The 17,097-nt window shown below is 36.4% G+C and overlaps 1 protein-coding gene across 2 annotated transcripts; it reads right to left on the bottom strand.

Moving 5' to 3' along the window:
• Positions 1–1,050: 1,050 nt before the first annotated feature.
• Positions 1,051–17,034, bottom strand: immp1l (inner mitochondrial membrane peptidase subunit 1). Of its 2 annotated transcripts, none has more exons than XR_016168266.1 (6): positions 16,936–17,034; positions 6,992–7,116; positions 6,802–6,890; positions 6,589–6,715; positions 1,710–3,901; positions 1,051–1,187 (listed from the first exon to the last, which is right to left on the bottom strand). XR_016168266.1 is itself a non-coding variant. In XM_039659329.2 (6 exons), exons 2-6 carry the CDS (start codon positions 7,097–7,099, stop codon positions 1,125–1,127), a joined length of 498 nt encoding a protein of 165 aa, XP_039515263.1. In that variant the 5' UTR covers positions 7,100–7,116; positions 16,936–17,030; the 3' UTR covers positions 1,051–1,124. The 2 variants fall into 2 exon arrangements, 1 of the variants encoding a protein (XP_039515263.1); XM_039659329.2 differs by having other exon boundaries at positions 1,710–1,820; positions 16,936–17,030.
• Between the last annotated feature and the right edge of the window lie 63 nt (positions 17,035–17,097).

Below are 17,097 nucleotides of genomic sequence, written 5' to 3'. Positions count from 1 at the left end.
GTTTGTGTGAGGAAACGAACAGTATTTATAGTTTTTACCTCTTGTAACCACAGCCACATCTAATCTGAGGGCGCGGGTGCTTTGGTCTTTCGCGTGTACGTCACTTATTGTTTACACAGAGATTTCGGAAGTGTTACCTTACACTGTGAAGATCTAAACATATTTAGATATAGGAAATCGCAATGGAAGATGATTTCGATATATCGAAAACAGACAGCGTTGAATTTTTTTTGCAACCGCATGAGCGATCACTTCAGGCGCTTGCGCTGACCGGTAAAAACGATATAAATACTGTCCATTTTCTCACACAAACCGCTCGTTTCGTGTCTTAGGCCATCAATGTGTACTTACATTTACGAGTCATTAAATCATGTTTAATTTGGACTTCTCTGTGAGGTGGTGACCATAGACCTCCATTATATGACTGACAGACAAGAACGGTTTGACCTAAAATTATCAAAATCGAAACTACTGTGGAAACAAAGACACCTACATCTTGGATGCCCTTGAGGTAAGCTAAAACATACCAACATTTAATTTTAAAGAGAACTATCCCTTTAAAATAAGAAATAGTCACATTGGATGTTAGGTCACACTATGTTCCTCATGAGAATATGAGAAAGAATGAGAATATGAGACGTATGAGAAATATTTTAATTTATTTATAAGTTTATTTATTTATTTTTTACTCAGAAAGTGGAAAAGGGCATCGTCAATCAAAATGGAGATTTCTATATACAGTCATATGCTGTTATTTTACAGACTATTTAAAAACTGTTAAAAGCACCCCTGTCCCTCAACAACAGCTAAATGTGTTCCGGAAACTGACCAAAAGTTATAAATTAACATATTTGCCTAAGTAATTCCATGCAAAAATGAAATTTCAGTGTAACAATGAGTCATCTGCACTTGTGATGAATAAAAACAACACAAGTCTGTAATCCCCATTTGAAACATTAACAGATCTTCTTGATGTAGGTGATATGATGCATTTGTGTTTCTTCACTATCATAAATCCTTGTTTGACTTAAACGATGAAACCGACAAGAATTTTAAATAAGAATTTATTTTAAAACATCAAAAAAATATATAATTTACATTGTGACTACATGAACATGGCTTCTTCATAAAATGCGCCCATCATTTGGACTTTCGGCCAATACGCCAAAACTATGAGGTGGCCACAACTGCAAAATAAAAGCACAGCAAAACAAAAACATGAAATCAATTATTTAATTTCACATTAAATGAAACAGTTCATATTAAATTAAATTAAATATAGCATTAATCTAGTGCAGAAACAACACCTTTTCCTTATAAGACCCTGTAAGAAAAAAACAGCCCTGTATCATTTGCCTTTGAGTTTCCAATCAAGGGCTGACAGAAGGTGAGGAGACCTGTTTACAGGGTCATGGGCACATGACGCTATATGAGACGACAGCTGAAAACAGTTTTAAATGAAGACGACACACAATCTTTTAGCTAGTTACTGGATAACCCTAGTACTATGTAATAATTTAATTCTATTTACAATGAAAATGAAATTCGGAAAGGATCATTTGTATTTCTTGTTTGTGGAAAAACAATACCTCGCATGAAGAAGAAGAAAAAACAACAACATAAAATGGCAACAGTTCAAACTCAAAAAGCTTGAGGTTTGGCCTTTAGGGAAGCATATAGGTCAAGAAACAAGACTGTATCCTCATTACCTTTAAGCAAACACGTCCTCGGATCAAGGCATAGGGAATTGGGCCATAGCTTCGGGAATCTGTGGAATTGCGAAGGTTATCGCCTTCCAACCACACATGCCCTCTTGGTACCTAGATTACAGCAAGATGGGAAGAGCAAAATGGTAGCCCTCAAACTGTATTCACTTTATAGCCCTTAATCCTGTAATTGTGGAGAAATATGGGCACAGAGGACACAGGCGTGATCCTAATTTTTATTTATTATCAATGTTATATCACTGTCTTCGATAAAGTTTTGTCTATCCATTTATGGTGTTTTTTTTATTTTGGGGGTATTTTTTGAATTTATTTACTTCAAAAAGTACCATATTTTCTATGTAAATTAATTACTATGTAGTTTTATTTTTTGAATTTTTTTAACTACATTAAAATATCATTCCAATAAGCTCTTAGAGCTAAAACCTAAAGATGAAGTGACTTTGCGGTCACCTGGTGTCTTATTTTGGCTTATTTTAATGCTCTAAATTACAGTTTTCCCATTCATTTCTATGGGTGCCCATTTTTGACCAAAATAAAAGAGGGTAACACTTTATTTTGATAGTCCACTTTAGACATTCAACTAACTATAAGTAACTTTGCCACTACATGTCAACTAACTATCATTAGAGTATTAGTAGACTGTCAGCTTAATATCTGCTAACACATTATTTTGTTGGTCCCCCAACAGACATTCAACTGACTGTAAGTAACTTAGCAACTATAAGTCAACTTGTTCTCCTAACCTGAACCCTAGGCAAGGCAAGGCAAGGCAAGTTTATTTATATAGCACATTTCATACACGATGGCAATTCAAAGTGCTTTACATAGAAGAAATTAAAATAATCAAAAGAAATCAGAATAATTAAAACAGTTTAGAATAAAAAAATAAGAAATAATGAAAAATAAAAATTATGATAAAAAATAAAATACAGTAAATTAAAACCATTTAGAATAAAATGAACACCTAACCCTAACCTAACAGTCTACTGACAGTCTACTACAGCCTACTAATACTCTAATGACATGTCTTGGTTGACATGTAGTTGAAAAGTTACTTATAGTTAGTAGACTGTCTAAAGTGACTATCAAAATAAAGTGTAACCTCAAAGAGTTTTTCTTTTTCACCCACTTAACGTTGTAGAATTGAGTAAAAAAAAAAATTGTGTGTGTTCAGGAGGCAAACTTAGGACAAGTAGCCAAGTCTTGTACCGCTCAGATCAAGGGAAGTATTTTTTAAAAAAATAAATCAAAACTATTTTGCCCACATTTGTCCAGAATACGGTTTTAGGGTTAAATCATAAATCTAACTAAAAATTAAAACGATTTATTCGGATTGCAGCCACACCAAAAATGAGGTCTAAAAGGATCCTTTGACTCGTGCTTCACATGCAACGCACAATATTGGTTCTCCCGGATTAGTTCCTAACAGTGAGAAAGTTCACATGACTTAACTGCTCATCTCAGATGGGAATGGGATCATTTTTACTGACCGCTGGGGCCTCGCACCCAGCCCCCCCTTATCCTCTCGGTTAGGGGTGAAGCCACGCCTCCATGAGCTGCTCCATGGGTCTAGACCACGGACAGACCTGCCAGGCTGGGCCGGCAACCGAGCGAATCCTGATCCACACTGACATCAATTAGGAATAATCTCATCATACAGGGAGAGTGGGGCTGTCAAGCCCCTAATTAAGTCCCCTACACCCCCTCTCTATGTGAGGCGAGGGTGAACAACACATCACGTTGTCATTATAAACATAACTTTAATAAGAATTCTTATACCCTCCCCTCCAAATAATCATACGAAGATTTCCACACAGTAGGATTTAATGTGCTCCACTGTTAAGAAAGCGTACTTACGGTCACACCGGATATCTAACAAAGCCGTTTCATGCTTCAAAAACAAACATGACTTCCAAAATGATTTGCTGACCTTCTGTATTGCAAACAAACTCGTCATTGACAAATGCGAAAAGAACCGTGATTATAAACATACGCCAGCGTGTATTCGTCTTGCAGTCGACTCTCATTAGCATGAAAACATATGTTTGATCCCATCCACAAGAAATCTCAGCCCGTCGTCATCTGCTGTTCAGAAGCGAAGCTTTTGTCCTATCTGTCAGCCAAGCATGCGAGACTTCACACCATACTGTGACCAGACACAAATGTTGACAACCCTGCATTCGATCATACAAATGGGAGATATGTTAGAAACATCTTGATTCTGGTCAACAAAACACCTCTACAACTAATGTAAATTAGTATAGGGCTTGTCTGATCTTTGCTTGCTTTCCAAACTTTGTTTAACTACAACCGTTTTTTTTTTTTTTGGTAACTGAATAGAGTACCGGTTAAAGCCCTAGCCTGGTTAAAACCAGACCATTATCAGTTTTAACTGAGTTATGGTCTGGCATAGCGTCATAGACAAATCATTTCCAGAGAGGCGTCACCAACGGACGTCACGGGTAGACCTAAAACCAATCAGAGCGATGAAGGAGATGACGTATGCAGAGCGGCGGCCGGCGGAGAGTGTTGTTCTTTGCTCGGTTTTTAACAAAAAGGAAACATTCAATTCGCTTAAAACAGACGCGATAACTGATTTGAACGAGTGATGTTTGACGGCGGCATCCATCTTTGTAATGTAGGCTTCAAAATCCCAGTGCTCATCGTGTAAAGCCCGCCTCGACGTTTCTGATTGGTGCCGCGATTTCATCGGAAATGGGCTTGAATGAGCTCTTTGCCAGACTAACTTTCAGAGCAAATCTAAATTTGCCTGAAGTTGTCTGGGTTTTCCCAGGCTAGGCCAAACCAGATGTCTACATCACTCTTGTACCCATGACAAAATACCAAAATTATTTTTTGAGCCCTAAAGGAGCTGATTTTGCCAGGAACGGATGAACCATTGGTTCGCCATTTCGAATTTTGTCATAAATTGCAATATTTTTTTAAATGATTTGATATAGAGTATCGAAAATCAAACAAAATTAGATAGGGATTGTTGAGAGGATGTCCTGAAGGTACCTGAGAAGTTCAGCTCCACCTAGTGTTCCAGAGATATAAGCATTTTTGCAAAAAACATAAGGCTGTGTGTCCACCAAAGCATTTTTAGCCAGCTGAAAACGCTAGACACTCTGCTGAAGACGCTGTGCTTTGGCCGCTTGAGAGCGTTTTGGCAGCGCAGCGTTTTTTCTGTTGAGACGTTTCATTGCTATGATACAGAATATACGCAGCAGTTTGAATGTTGTGACAGTTGGTCGGTGTGGTTAAGTCCCGCCTCTCCTCCCCTGTGATTGGACGGCTTGGTAAAATGTGACAGTGATGAGCTCTGCGTTTTATCCAAAGTTGAACATTTTTCAACTCCCAGCGACCAGTAAAAACGCTGGACGCTTGGTGCTTCAGCGTGAAAAAAAACCTCAGCGCCTTGGCACGCTCATGGCGTTTAAAAAACGCGGCGCTCCCATTGAAAACAATTGAAAACATACGCCAGGGGCGTGGAAAAACGCTTTGGTGGACACACAGCCTAAGTTTTGAAAACATTATCCAAATTATGTCCTTTTGTTTCCCTGCATATGCCGATTCAGACAAGATCTCATTTGACATTTTGACATGCCTGTCTGCCATATTAAATTAAACGAAAAACTGTTTGTCCAATTTTATCCAAATTTGATATTGACTAAATTTGATATCGACTGATATTGACGCACAAAAATGACGGCTATTGAACGGATATTCACTACCGTTTCTGAGAAATACCTCTCCGAAGTTGACCTTGTTTGTTGTCTTTTGTTAGTTAGCTTGTTAGTTAGCTGGCTGCATGCTAACTTTGCTAACAGCTCTCTACTAAACACGATCACACATTTTCCTCTAGGTCTCACCTATTAACATATTGTGGTTTTGGAGACATGCTGTGAAAAACAGCTTCCAAAGATCAGTAATTAGCCTTCTATCTTTGATTGACAAATCCTTTACTTTCCCAAAGGCATTTTATATACAGAAACAAACAAATCATCCTGTCATACTGAAGGTAGTATTTACTTGCCAAGCGTCTTTTTTTAACTAAAACGTTTACAAGATACCACAAAGACACAGATTTGACTATATTAGCATTAGTTTTGTGTTTTCTGTCAGCTTGCTATAAGAATCAACATAAAACAACAACTGTGACCTTGCAACAAAAATGCAGTAAAAGACAAAATGGCCATGAGGCATTATAATTATGCAATCAGAATGCAAATCAGAAGACCAATCGCAATCAATTAATTTTAAGTTAATTTTGCATAGCATTCTCAATGGGAGAATTTCAAACTTTAATCTTAGATTTTAAAAGGAGAAGAAAAAGTATCAGAACATTGATGCCTAGTCATTGTTCTGCAATTCACTAAATTGTCATTGTAATCGGTTTAGGTTTGACTAGCACTGAGCAAACTTCTACAACCTTTTTCAGCTGAGGGTTTGTCTCTCTTTACCTTAAAGGACTCCAGTGACAGGCCTTTCTTTCTCTCTTCATCACTTGCTCTACTCATCTGTCACTAACACTAACAGCTTCGGGAAAAATTACAGGCCAGAACCGTACACAGGCAAGGTGAAAAAAAAGAAAGAAAAACAAGTGGTACCAAAAAGCAATAACAGCTATTTCAGTGAAAAGGTGGCTATGCTCTCTCTAGACCAATAATAACTGAGAAACAAGCATTTGTTTCTTCCACAAGGTAAACGTTTTACCCAATGGAGGTGAATGCATGTGAAATTCAAATGCATACACCTTTAGAGTAAACGCAGTGGTTCATACTAAAAGAAGAACAAAATTTGAAGTGTCTATGCATTTTGAAGGCAGAGCTCATGTCAGTGCACAACAGTAGGTACTCACGTAAGTGTGAGTTTTAAAGATATCAGATGGTCCACTGGTGCAGACTTTGTCCCCCTCCAGTCCGATCACTCTTTTACAGATGTTCATCTTCGGATCAAAAGGACTTTTGGCTATTACAATATCCCCTCTGGAAGAAGGAGGATAAAAAACGAAGGTATGATCAAAATATCACTTTAAAATAAACACTAAAGTAAGCATTTCATACACACTCACTTTTGTATTCGACAGAGGTGACGGCTTATTCGTTCTGAGAAAACCACGTTGTGGTTAGTGATGGTGGGTTCCATGGACGGTCCTGAACACTGTTGTACAGTAGGTGAATTGTGGGTAGAATTAAGCATTTATATGTATTTATTTGTCTGTTTCACCCAATGATTTGACTAAATATCTCCAAGAAACTTACCGACACAAATTCACCAATATACTCAAAGGCACAGTGAGCGATGCAGCCATACTGGACGGTGTAACCAACAAAGCTAACGGTCTTCACGAAGAAACCACGAAACATCATGTCACTCCTCAGAAATGCTGAAATAAACAAAAAAGAGTCTATATTTAAAAATAATCATTCACAACCAACATTAATATTGTCATGCAGGAGAGATTTGAGCACACTTACTGATTTCTTTCGAGTTCTAAACCAGGTTGATGAAAATTAAAGTCTGAGATTGAAACTTAAATTTAGTTTTCATGAATAGTGACAAGAAATTAGCGGAGTGGAAATGGAAAAGAGAAGTTGTATGTCAAATGTAAATCTATGTTCTAAATGCATCTTATTGTGAACGATTCATCCATGCAAATTTTTACTTTTTTTGAGTTGTTAATTTTCAATTATCACCCTTATACAGTACATAAGAATAATGCATTATTATGCATAAGAATAAAGCATGTGCAAATTTGAGCATTTTCAAAATTTAGTAGTTATGAGCTTTCCGAACGGTTAGTTGAACTGGTTTGTTCACTAGTCGCTTTTATTATATCTTATTAAAAAAATAGCACATGCTTGTGTATGGCAGTGTTGTTATTGGTAACTTAAAATTATTTTCAGTAATTAAAATAAAGCTGTAAAATAAAATGTGAAAAAAATGAAGTAACTTGGTTGCCTTAAAATTTTAAGTTCATTGAAATGGAAAAATTGAGTTAATACAATGGAGATTGATTTAACCATCAGAAACTCAAAATATTATGTTATCTGAACTACATAAATTATTTAAGTTGATTTGACAAATGAAAAAATGTTGTGATTAGAAATAATATGTATGGCGCTTTCAAGACACATGAATTAAATCCTGAATTTAGATTGTGACATCATAAATTAATATTTGTATTAATTATCAGATCATTAGTTGACTATATTAACCGATTCTTAAAGAGCACCATATCGGACCTACACTGTGACTCCAGATGAAAACCTAAAATTTGCATGGAAATTCTCAATTGGAAATCTCACTCCGTGCCAAAAACTGACGTCACATTTGCCAGAGGGTCGAAAGTGGCTTTTAAACACTTTGTCACTGAGGTGGTGTTGGTGGGGAAATGCACCTCACACGTTTAACGCTAACGGTTAAAACTGTGAAACCAAAGTGATCATTAGAGATGGTGTTTCATTCTCAGTAGCCTCTACAACCCATCAACAAGGCACAAAGGTCGCTCTTTGTGCCTTGTTGAAGGGTTGGGCATCTGACCCTGTCTGAAACAACCCAATCTACACCTGTGGGAGCAGGTGACAGCGCTTGCAGGGACAGGTTCATCTCCTCGAACTCAAAAAAAAAAAAAGAGTTACGCTATATGGCCATAGCAACAGAACACAAGGTCCTTTGTTTGTCCTCGCACCCTGGCTCTTTAACTGATAAAACTGTGGTGCGTTGTCTGAATAAACAGTCCATCCTCACTCAAACTATTGACTTTTCCTTGGCCATCAAGCTAGCAGGGTGCGTAAGTCAATAAAGGTCATGTTTGGATGTTTGTACACATCCATGAAACCTCGCTTGACAGATAAACAGCTCAAAAGATCAGCGTGCCGTTTGTCGGTTTACATGCTGGTTCATAACAAGGAACTCTAAAAATGTGCAATTAGAAAACGAATCTTCAAAAGAACAACCGCGCTGGATGTCCAATGAAGGATAAACCTCAATCTTTTCTCCTGAAGCAAACCAAAGGAATTAAGGCGACCCGGCCGAGCAGAAACCAAACGAAACCGAGCCCTATCCGAAAAGCCCCTATTGCCTCGGGAATGACATCTCCAATATGGGGCGGAATTAATCCCTCTGTCCCCTACTTCCTCCATCTCAGTCCCAGGCCAAGTGTCAGGTGTCTGTCTCCATGTGTCATGGAAAGTGCTACACCTAATCCCATTACCCACCAGCCCCATACCTCCGTCCCCGACACCCCTTTCAATCCATTCCGGTCAGACATTGAATCCACACCTTTGAATCCTCATAATTACGTCGGATACCCCCAACACAAACACGGTGTACGAGAGTTAGCTCTTCTACCCGAAGGCCCCCTCCGTCCAGGGATGTTTCTGCCTGACTGGATGTAGTCTCAGGGAGGCAGTGAAAGGGCCAGCTGTTGTTTTGCTTATCAAACTCCAGGGTGGGGCGAACAAACGTATTGTTTCTGAGCCGTTTTCCCTGCCAATTGATAGTGGGCACATATTCTCTGCCTAAAGTATAACTATAAAGTACGCTTTGCTTTTAAATCGCTATGCTCGTTATAAAGTGCATCTTTTGGGACAAAACGGTTATAATAATTTTAATAGTAAATTCTAGAGTAAATACGGGTCATTCGTAAGTTACTGTAATAAATCTAATGGGACATTTCATGTAGTTTTACAGTAAATTTCCAAGACTTTGATTTAAAAGACGTAACTTTTCAAGGGTATTATATTAAACATGCGTGATAGTATACAAAATATTTCTTTTTTTAATGCTGTTCTTTTTGATTTATGATTTTTTTGAAGCATTGACAATAAAAAAAGTTTCATGATTTCTGAAGGATCATGGGATTCATGCACTCAGTATTGCATTGACGAAAATTACATTTTAAAATACATTAAATTAGAAAACATTTATTTTAAATTGTAATCATTTTTGCAATATTACCGTTTTAACTTAGTGAGCATATGGGTCTTCTTTCAAAAATATAACAAAATCTTACCCAAAAAAACTTTTGAACAGATATAAAATATTAAACAATAGACAACAGGTCGACACGACCCGACATGATTCAGAATCTGTTAACAACAAAGCATGTTGATCCAGAAAAGTTCCTTATAGTTCTGTCCATCATTTTACTTTATTGTGATTGGCTCTATCTTTCATTGTCTTGACCCTAAGAGACTCATAGATCGGCTCGGCAGAATGTGTTGCGGAGAACGCAGCATCCCCAACTACCGTCTAGTCGTCCAATCACCAGCACGTCACTGTTGTGGGCGTCCAGCATAGGTGAGGATTAAGGATTTAGCATAATAAGATTACACGGCCAGTGAATGATATCAAGAGACAGTCCATATGCGTCCGCCTGGTTTTCCACAGGCACCCTGTGTGTGTGTGCGAGAGACTGGGTGAGTCAGCTGCTTGAAATCAAATGGAGTTTAGCCAAAATCAAACAGACCTTCAGACAATTGAGATTAAATCTCTATTTCTGAATATTCCCATGTGTGTTCGGAACAAGCACTATCTGCCACATGATTTCCTAGACGGGGAAGTGACGGACCAAAATGAATTGTATCTAACAATTGGATAATTAACTCCAAGTCTTCCCTTAATCCAGGATTACACAGTACAATGTATATATATGTATTTGCAACACAGAGTCACATAGAGCATCTCTGGAGAGCCATCTGTGGCCCCGGACCCCCAAAACCCATAATGCAACAGAAGGGAGAAAGGGTTCCCAGAGAGCTGAGAAGCAGGTGGCATTAAAATGCCCTTTTAATCCTATAAATCTGTTGTAAAAACAAACTTCTGAAATTGAACAAATCTCTTGAGAGTGAGCGGCCATCAATGTTGATTTAGCAGCATTTAATCTGATAAACTGCTCTGAAAAATTAGACAGTTTGTCTTGGCAACAAGTATCACAATAACTAAAAATGTTTTATTGAGTATTAGATAAATAAACCAAGCTGTTACATCATGTCTTGAACTCATGGCATGGGTGTTGACTTAATATGGCAAAGTAAAAATAAAAAATTCAAATATACAAAATAATTTAATATACCCTGCATATAGACACTCATATTCATTCAGTTGCACATCTGTTTTAGCAAAAAGATTCACTTATTTATTAACACGCACCTTATAGACCGGATTATCATGGACCGCCCGGAATACATTTTTTTTTACCAAAACCTAACTAAATTAGATTTTGGAAAAAAAAAATAATAAAGTAAATTAAAATAGTCAAAGCGATATTTAAACATTTTGGCCAACAAAACCATTTCGGAGGAAACTAAAATGTTTGCCTAAGTCTGGTTTATTAATAATACTGAACAGCAGAGTTAAAGGTACAATACGTAAAAATTTTGTATAAAATATCCAAAAATCACTTGCACAGTGTGATATTTCCTGTAGTTGTGTACTTACAATATCCCAAAAGTTCCCAAAGAATTTGAATTTCCAATTTTAAATAATTGGCCGTCCCGGAATTTTCACTTATCACCTGTCACTGACGTAATATCCGCGGTTTATCTGACGTAATATCCCTGGTTTCCTCTCGTGCCGTACGAGCACAGTAACCATGGCGACAGACGTGGACAACAGCGTTACTAGAAATGTTAGAATATGATCTGTATGCTATTCCAATGTTGATCTAGCTTACTGCTAGTCTCATATAGCCAACAAACTAACACATAGAATAACATTATAACTTTCAACACACTCAAATGCAGTTTAGTTTGATAGTATAGAGCAAGTGAAACTGCACTGCGTTACCTCACAAGCTTCATTTGTCAAATAAACTGATCTGTGCGAGTAATTCTGCACTTGCGGGTAGTTTCGTAGAATTAAATGTCCTTATTTCTTTATATCATTAGCAATCAAGCCCTGCTTCATACCACAATCATGATAAAAACGTGTTCACTCATCCATAAGCATTATTAGATCCATAAGCTTGACGACAAGTTCCATAATTCCACTGGAATTTTGCGTCATCAACCTACGCCTCTGTCATTGCAAGAGGTTAGCGGCCCCTAGCGGTGGAAACAATTACATATTACATCTGTCACGCTGACACACTGACCCCAGAGGATCTTTTGGAAAACTTTCAGTTGTTTTATTCAAAGTCAACGAAAACCGAGCAGGACCAAGCCAGTTTACTGAACAGTCAAAAAAGTTCAGCGGCGACGTAAAATCATGCTTAATAAATCATAATTCATGATGATGTGCTCGTCTTAGTTAATGTTTTAATTAAGGTTTTGTTCATCCATGAATTCATGAATGAAAAACGTTGAACTGTTAAACTGTTAAAAAAAACGTTGTTAGTTCCTGATGATATTAATATGAATTAATGCATAATTCATTTATCCATGAATTCATGATAATTCATGACATGAACCCTTAAAATGTTACCGAATATTGTTATATTAAAGCAATGGATTTATAGTATGCACAAGAAATTCAATGTGTATAAAATTTTATTTTGATTAATTGCATTTTGAAAATAAATAAATTATTGGATTTATTGCATTTTGGGGGAAAAACGATCTGTTTTTATAATAAATCTTTGGAAATCAAAACCTGGATTTCATTTTTTTATTGTTATTATAACCTACAAATTAGGGGTGGTTAATCTGTCTGATTTCCCGATTCGATTCGATTACGATTATTGAAGTCCCGATTCGATTACAGTCGATTTTCGATTATTAACGATTCTCGATTACCGATTATTGATTTTCCATTTCACAACAGTAAACGAAAATACACTAGATCAACATATGATTATATTAGCAGCAGCAACATTTTGGTATTAATTGCACTTTTTATTTGTTTGATATTCATTGAAAATATAATGATGGTTAGTGGGGACATGCAAACATGCTTGTTATCTACTACTTAGGCAACTCATTATCTTTACATTTATTAACTTTACATTTTTTTTCAAAAGCAATTTCGTTGCATTATAATGCAAATGCATCTGGTTCTATTAATTGACAGCATTAAAATGTATTTTGTGATTTCCTTCAATTGAAAATATTTGAAGCAAGTTTGGGGGACTTGAAGGGCACCCGATTCAGAGAATCACCTAGAAATTCAATAGAACAGCATTTATCTGAAATAGAAAGCTTTTGTAACATTAAACAATACCGTTCAAATGTTTGGAGTTGGTAAGAATTTTTATTTCATTTTTTGGGCAAAAGAAAAAAGAAATCTATACTTTTATTCATCAAGGATAAATTAAGTTGATCAAAAGTTAAAGTACAAGACATTTATAATGTTACAAATCGATTATCTGAATCTTTTGTGTGTGACTATAAATAATTTGCTTTAAAAGTACAAATTAATGACCCATAAAGAATTAATGCACAATATATTTTATTAACATTACAAAGAACGACCAGGAAAATAAATGTGTGCTTGAACTAGCATACTTGTAGTAAATAAATAATATAACGACTGGTGCAGCCGAGTGTTTTTCCTCCTCTGGCTGGAAAGGTGTCATATGGCTTATCATATTTGTCGTGTTTCCGTCGTTGGTTTTATTCCACAAAGCGTACAACTAGTGCGGCTCTTGTCCAGCTCCTTTCCCCCTTCAACTTCAGAAGCCAAAATATTTCCACACGTCAGCTTTTAACCTAACAAGGAAAGTGTTTGGATCTCGCGTTCCATCGGGTCTCTGTTATGTGCACGCCACAGACGGTCCCGCCACTGCACTTCCGCGCTTCAGAGTTCCGTCTTTCGCGTTCCGTCAATATTACGTTATTATAAATACATATCAAAAAATTTTTTTTTGAAATCGATTTTTTGACATTTGTGAATCGATTCAGGATCGTCCATGTCCGCATCGCGATGCATCGAGAATCGATTTTTTTCCCCACCCCTACTACAAATGCTATGTGAAAATTTGAAACCGAAAATAGTGGTTTTCATCTTCCCATTTTCTTGCTAAAAAAAACACAGTTTTACTCAAATTCATCAAAATGGATTTATAGCGTTTTGGAACCAAACTCTTCATATTATGCATAAATTTATTACTTTGGAAAAACTGCGTTTTTAAAACTCTCTAAGCTGATATCATTTGGTGGCAAGATTTCCCTTTAAGACTCAATTACAGTACAGTATAAAAGCAAAGTGTGCAAACTGCAAACACCAGTTGCATTGAGACTGATGTCACACTTGTATAAAGGTCACTATGACTCCATGCCACCATGTAATGTGCTTACACTCCGCTGACCTCCTGAAATAGCAAAGAAAATAAACAGCAGCCCAGCTGCCCAGGTGACAGTGGAAACGATGCAATGCTGTATTTTTTAACGCCATTGTTCATGATTGCCGGACATTCAGAACTAAAATTATTACAAGAAAATATGGTACAGAAATAGTCATTTAGTGCATTGACAGAAAATAGCTCCTCTCTGATATGGAGCAAAAAACAAAATAATATAGCCTAACATTAATATATAAGTTTACATTTCCAAGCATTCCTCTTGCCATTAAAGGGTTAGTTCACCCAAAAATGAAAATTCTGTCAGTAATTACTCACCATCATGTTGTTCCAACATGTTTTTTTCTGGTTCTTCATGTAATCACAGACAGAAACTCGATAATGGTGAGATCAGATCGCCATGTGGAGCACCGGCAGAAAATCAAAAATCTCACTGGATAATTACATGAACTGACATTTCTGACACACTACAGCAAAAGATAGCCAATAAATAACTGGCTTAAAACCTTTTTTTGTTCTTTTTTTTGGTGAAGATACTAATATGCCTGAGATACATTTTAAATTAATTGTTTAATGTTTAAAATCTTAAAACTTTAAAATATTATTTGCAGCGGATGGTGTGAAATCAGTAGAAAAAAGTGAGGAATCCAATCTCAAGGCTTGCTTCACAGCTTCTTATCACAGCACATCTGAATTTAGACATACATGAGGAGCTCGACTTTGGGAGCTTCTGTGGGACTTAAGAAGATTACATAGATTCGAATAGTGTTAACTAAGATGGCGTTCCCCCGAGAACCCAGATGGAAGGAAGATGAGGAGGGGGGAACACTGATGTTCTTGATCTGTGTGACAGAAGGCAGCTGAGGGTGGCCTGCCTCGCACTGCTCTCTTTGTTCTCAATGGATCGGAGAACTTTAAGATTTGGTAATTGAGAGGCTATCAGTGCAACTATCAAAAAGAGGCTGGTGGATTGAGCTGGGATGTTGACACCTGGTTGCTGGTTGATGGAGGACAGATGTCAGCACGCATGACATAAAGGAAATCTCCCTCAATCACGTCATTTTTACAACAGTCCAATGGAAATCAAATGAATTTTAAAAAGTAGATAATGAATAAAGCCAATTACAGAGTCAATCCCCGTAAATATGAACAAAAGCGAAGCTATTTCAAAGGATGCTGGGCTAGTTCTGTAACAATGACGTGACATAAAAAGACTAATCTTTATTAAAATGACCTTTGACTGCAGCCTGAACCCAAGATGGAGCTGAAAGGCAAACAGATCTTATCAGATGTGCCAAGTTACGCCTTCTGTTGTGGGTAAAAGAGAAACCTTACAATTTTCTATTCATTTAAATGCCAATCCCTACAAATTAGCCTGGTTTATTTTTACAGGATAGATATCCTTGATTTCGTATTGGAAAAAATTCGGATCAATGCAGTTTTTGGAGGAGAGAGAATAAAATGACCTTCCTGTGGGTCACAAATAATAGTTAACACAACCCTATAATTGTCCTGGCATCCAAGATTATTGCTTTCCTTTCAACACTAACGCATACAAACCCTCCGCAGATGACAATCTAACTTCCCTTCTGAGCAATGCCACTATATTCTTAACCTCAGATTGTGGTAGCAAAGAGAATCACGTTGGGGAAACCCAAACAAGCTGCTCAGGAAACATTTGACATGTTATGACTGTTAGCATTAGCACTGTGTGGAACAATCAGATAGGAGTTGATAAAGCTGACATAATAAAAATAACATAAACGATAGCAGCATCTGGACAAACTAAAAAGAGCACCGTTACACTATGGTCATGTCTAGGGGAGATGTAGCATTTTTATGTACAGAAATTAGAAAAAAAAAAGGAACCAAAAACTATCAATGATAAGACACCCACTTTTATGATGGATAATATCACGGTTATTATGTATGGATGTTAAATACTGATTTGTGTCTAATTTATTATGTATGTTTTATATTATGTAAAACTACCACAGCAATGCAGGGAATTGTGTATTGTGTGCGCGAGAGTGTGTGTATTGGGTGTGCGTGTAATGTGTCACATATGATGTATATATGTGTGTATAAAATGTTTGGGGTCAGGAAGATGTATTTTCTCACCAAGGCTGAATTTATTTGATGAGAAATACAGTAAGACAGCAATATTGTGAAATATTACAATTGAATATACGGTATATTTTTTTAATCAATTTAAAATGTAATGTATTCCTTTATCAGCATAATTACTTCAGGCTTCAGTGTCACATGATCCTTCAGAAATCATTGTAATATTACGATTTTCTGCGCAAGAAACATTTCTTATTATGATCAATGTTGAAAACAGTTGTGGTATTGAATAGAAGGTTCAAAATAACAGTATTTATTTGAAAAATAATTCATTTGTAACATGAGAAGAATAAAATAACAATAAAAAGAATGAAATTCATTAAAATAACATAGCCTATATTACATACTATATATAGTCACTAAATATAAGTACTATATACTATATATAAGTACTTAACCTCATTAATTTATATTAAATATATGTAATATAAATATATATATATAAATATATATAAATATATATATATAAATATATTACATATATTTAATAGTATTGCGATACATACTATTAAAAATATAATAGAAAAAAAAATGGTTCTTTATTCTGATTCTGACACGTATGCAAGCATGCACCTTGATTCATTGTCCAATTAATTAATCAATAAATATACCGATGCCGTTGATACGGCAGATTCAGCTTTTACAGTCACCGGTGATGAATCTGCTTACAACATTTCATAAGTATTGTCTAAAGTACAAGGCAAGGGCAGCAAGGTTTTTGTGTTACAGCTCAGATAGCTGTCAGTTTTGAAACATGGATGACATAAGTATGACCAACAGCAGTAATGTGTGATGGAATTATAATAAGCACTATAGTAATTTGTACAGTAATCCTACCTGATTCGTGCCCATTGACCGCGTGCTGTTTGTTTTCCTGATCATATGTTCACTACGCAGCTGCAGTCAACCTTGAACTCCACTGCGTCATTTGTCATTCACCAAGTCCGACCAAATCTCTTTCTGATTGGCTAAGAACACAACAATTCATTCGCTGATTGG

This window comes from Pimephales promelas, chromosome 1, assembly GCF_988280905.1.
Source record: "Pimephales promelas chromosome 1, fPimPro1.hap1.1, whole genome shotgun sequence".
Classification (NCBI taxonomy): Eukaryota; Metazoa; Chordata; class Actinopteri; order Cypriniformes; family Leuciscidae; genus Pimephales; species Pimephales promelas.
The sequence above is the reverse complement of the archived record's forward strand: the minus strand, read 5'-3'. Positions and strand labels throughout refer to the sequence as shown.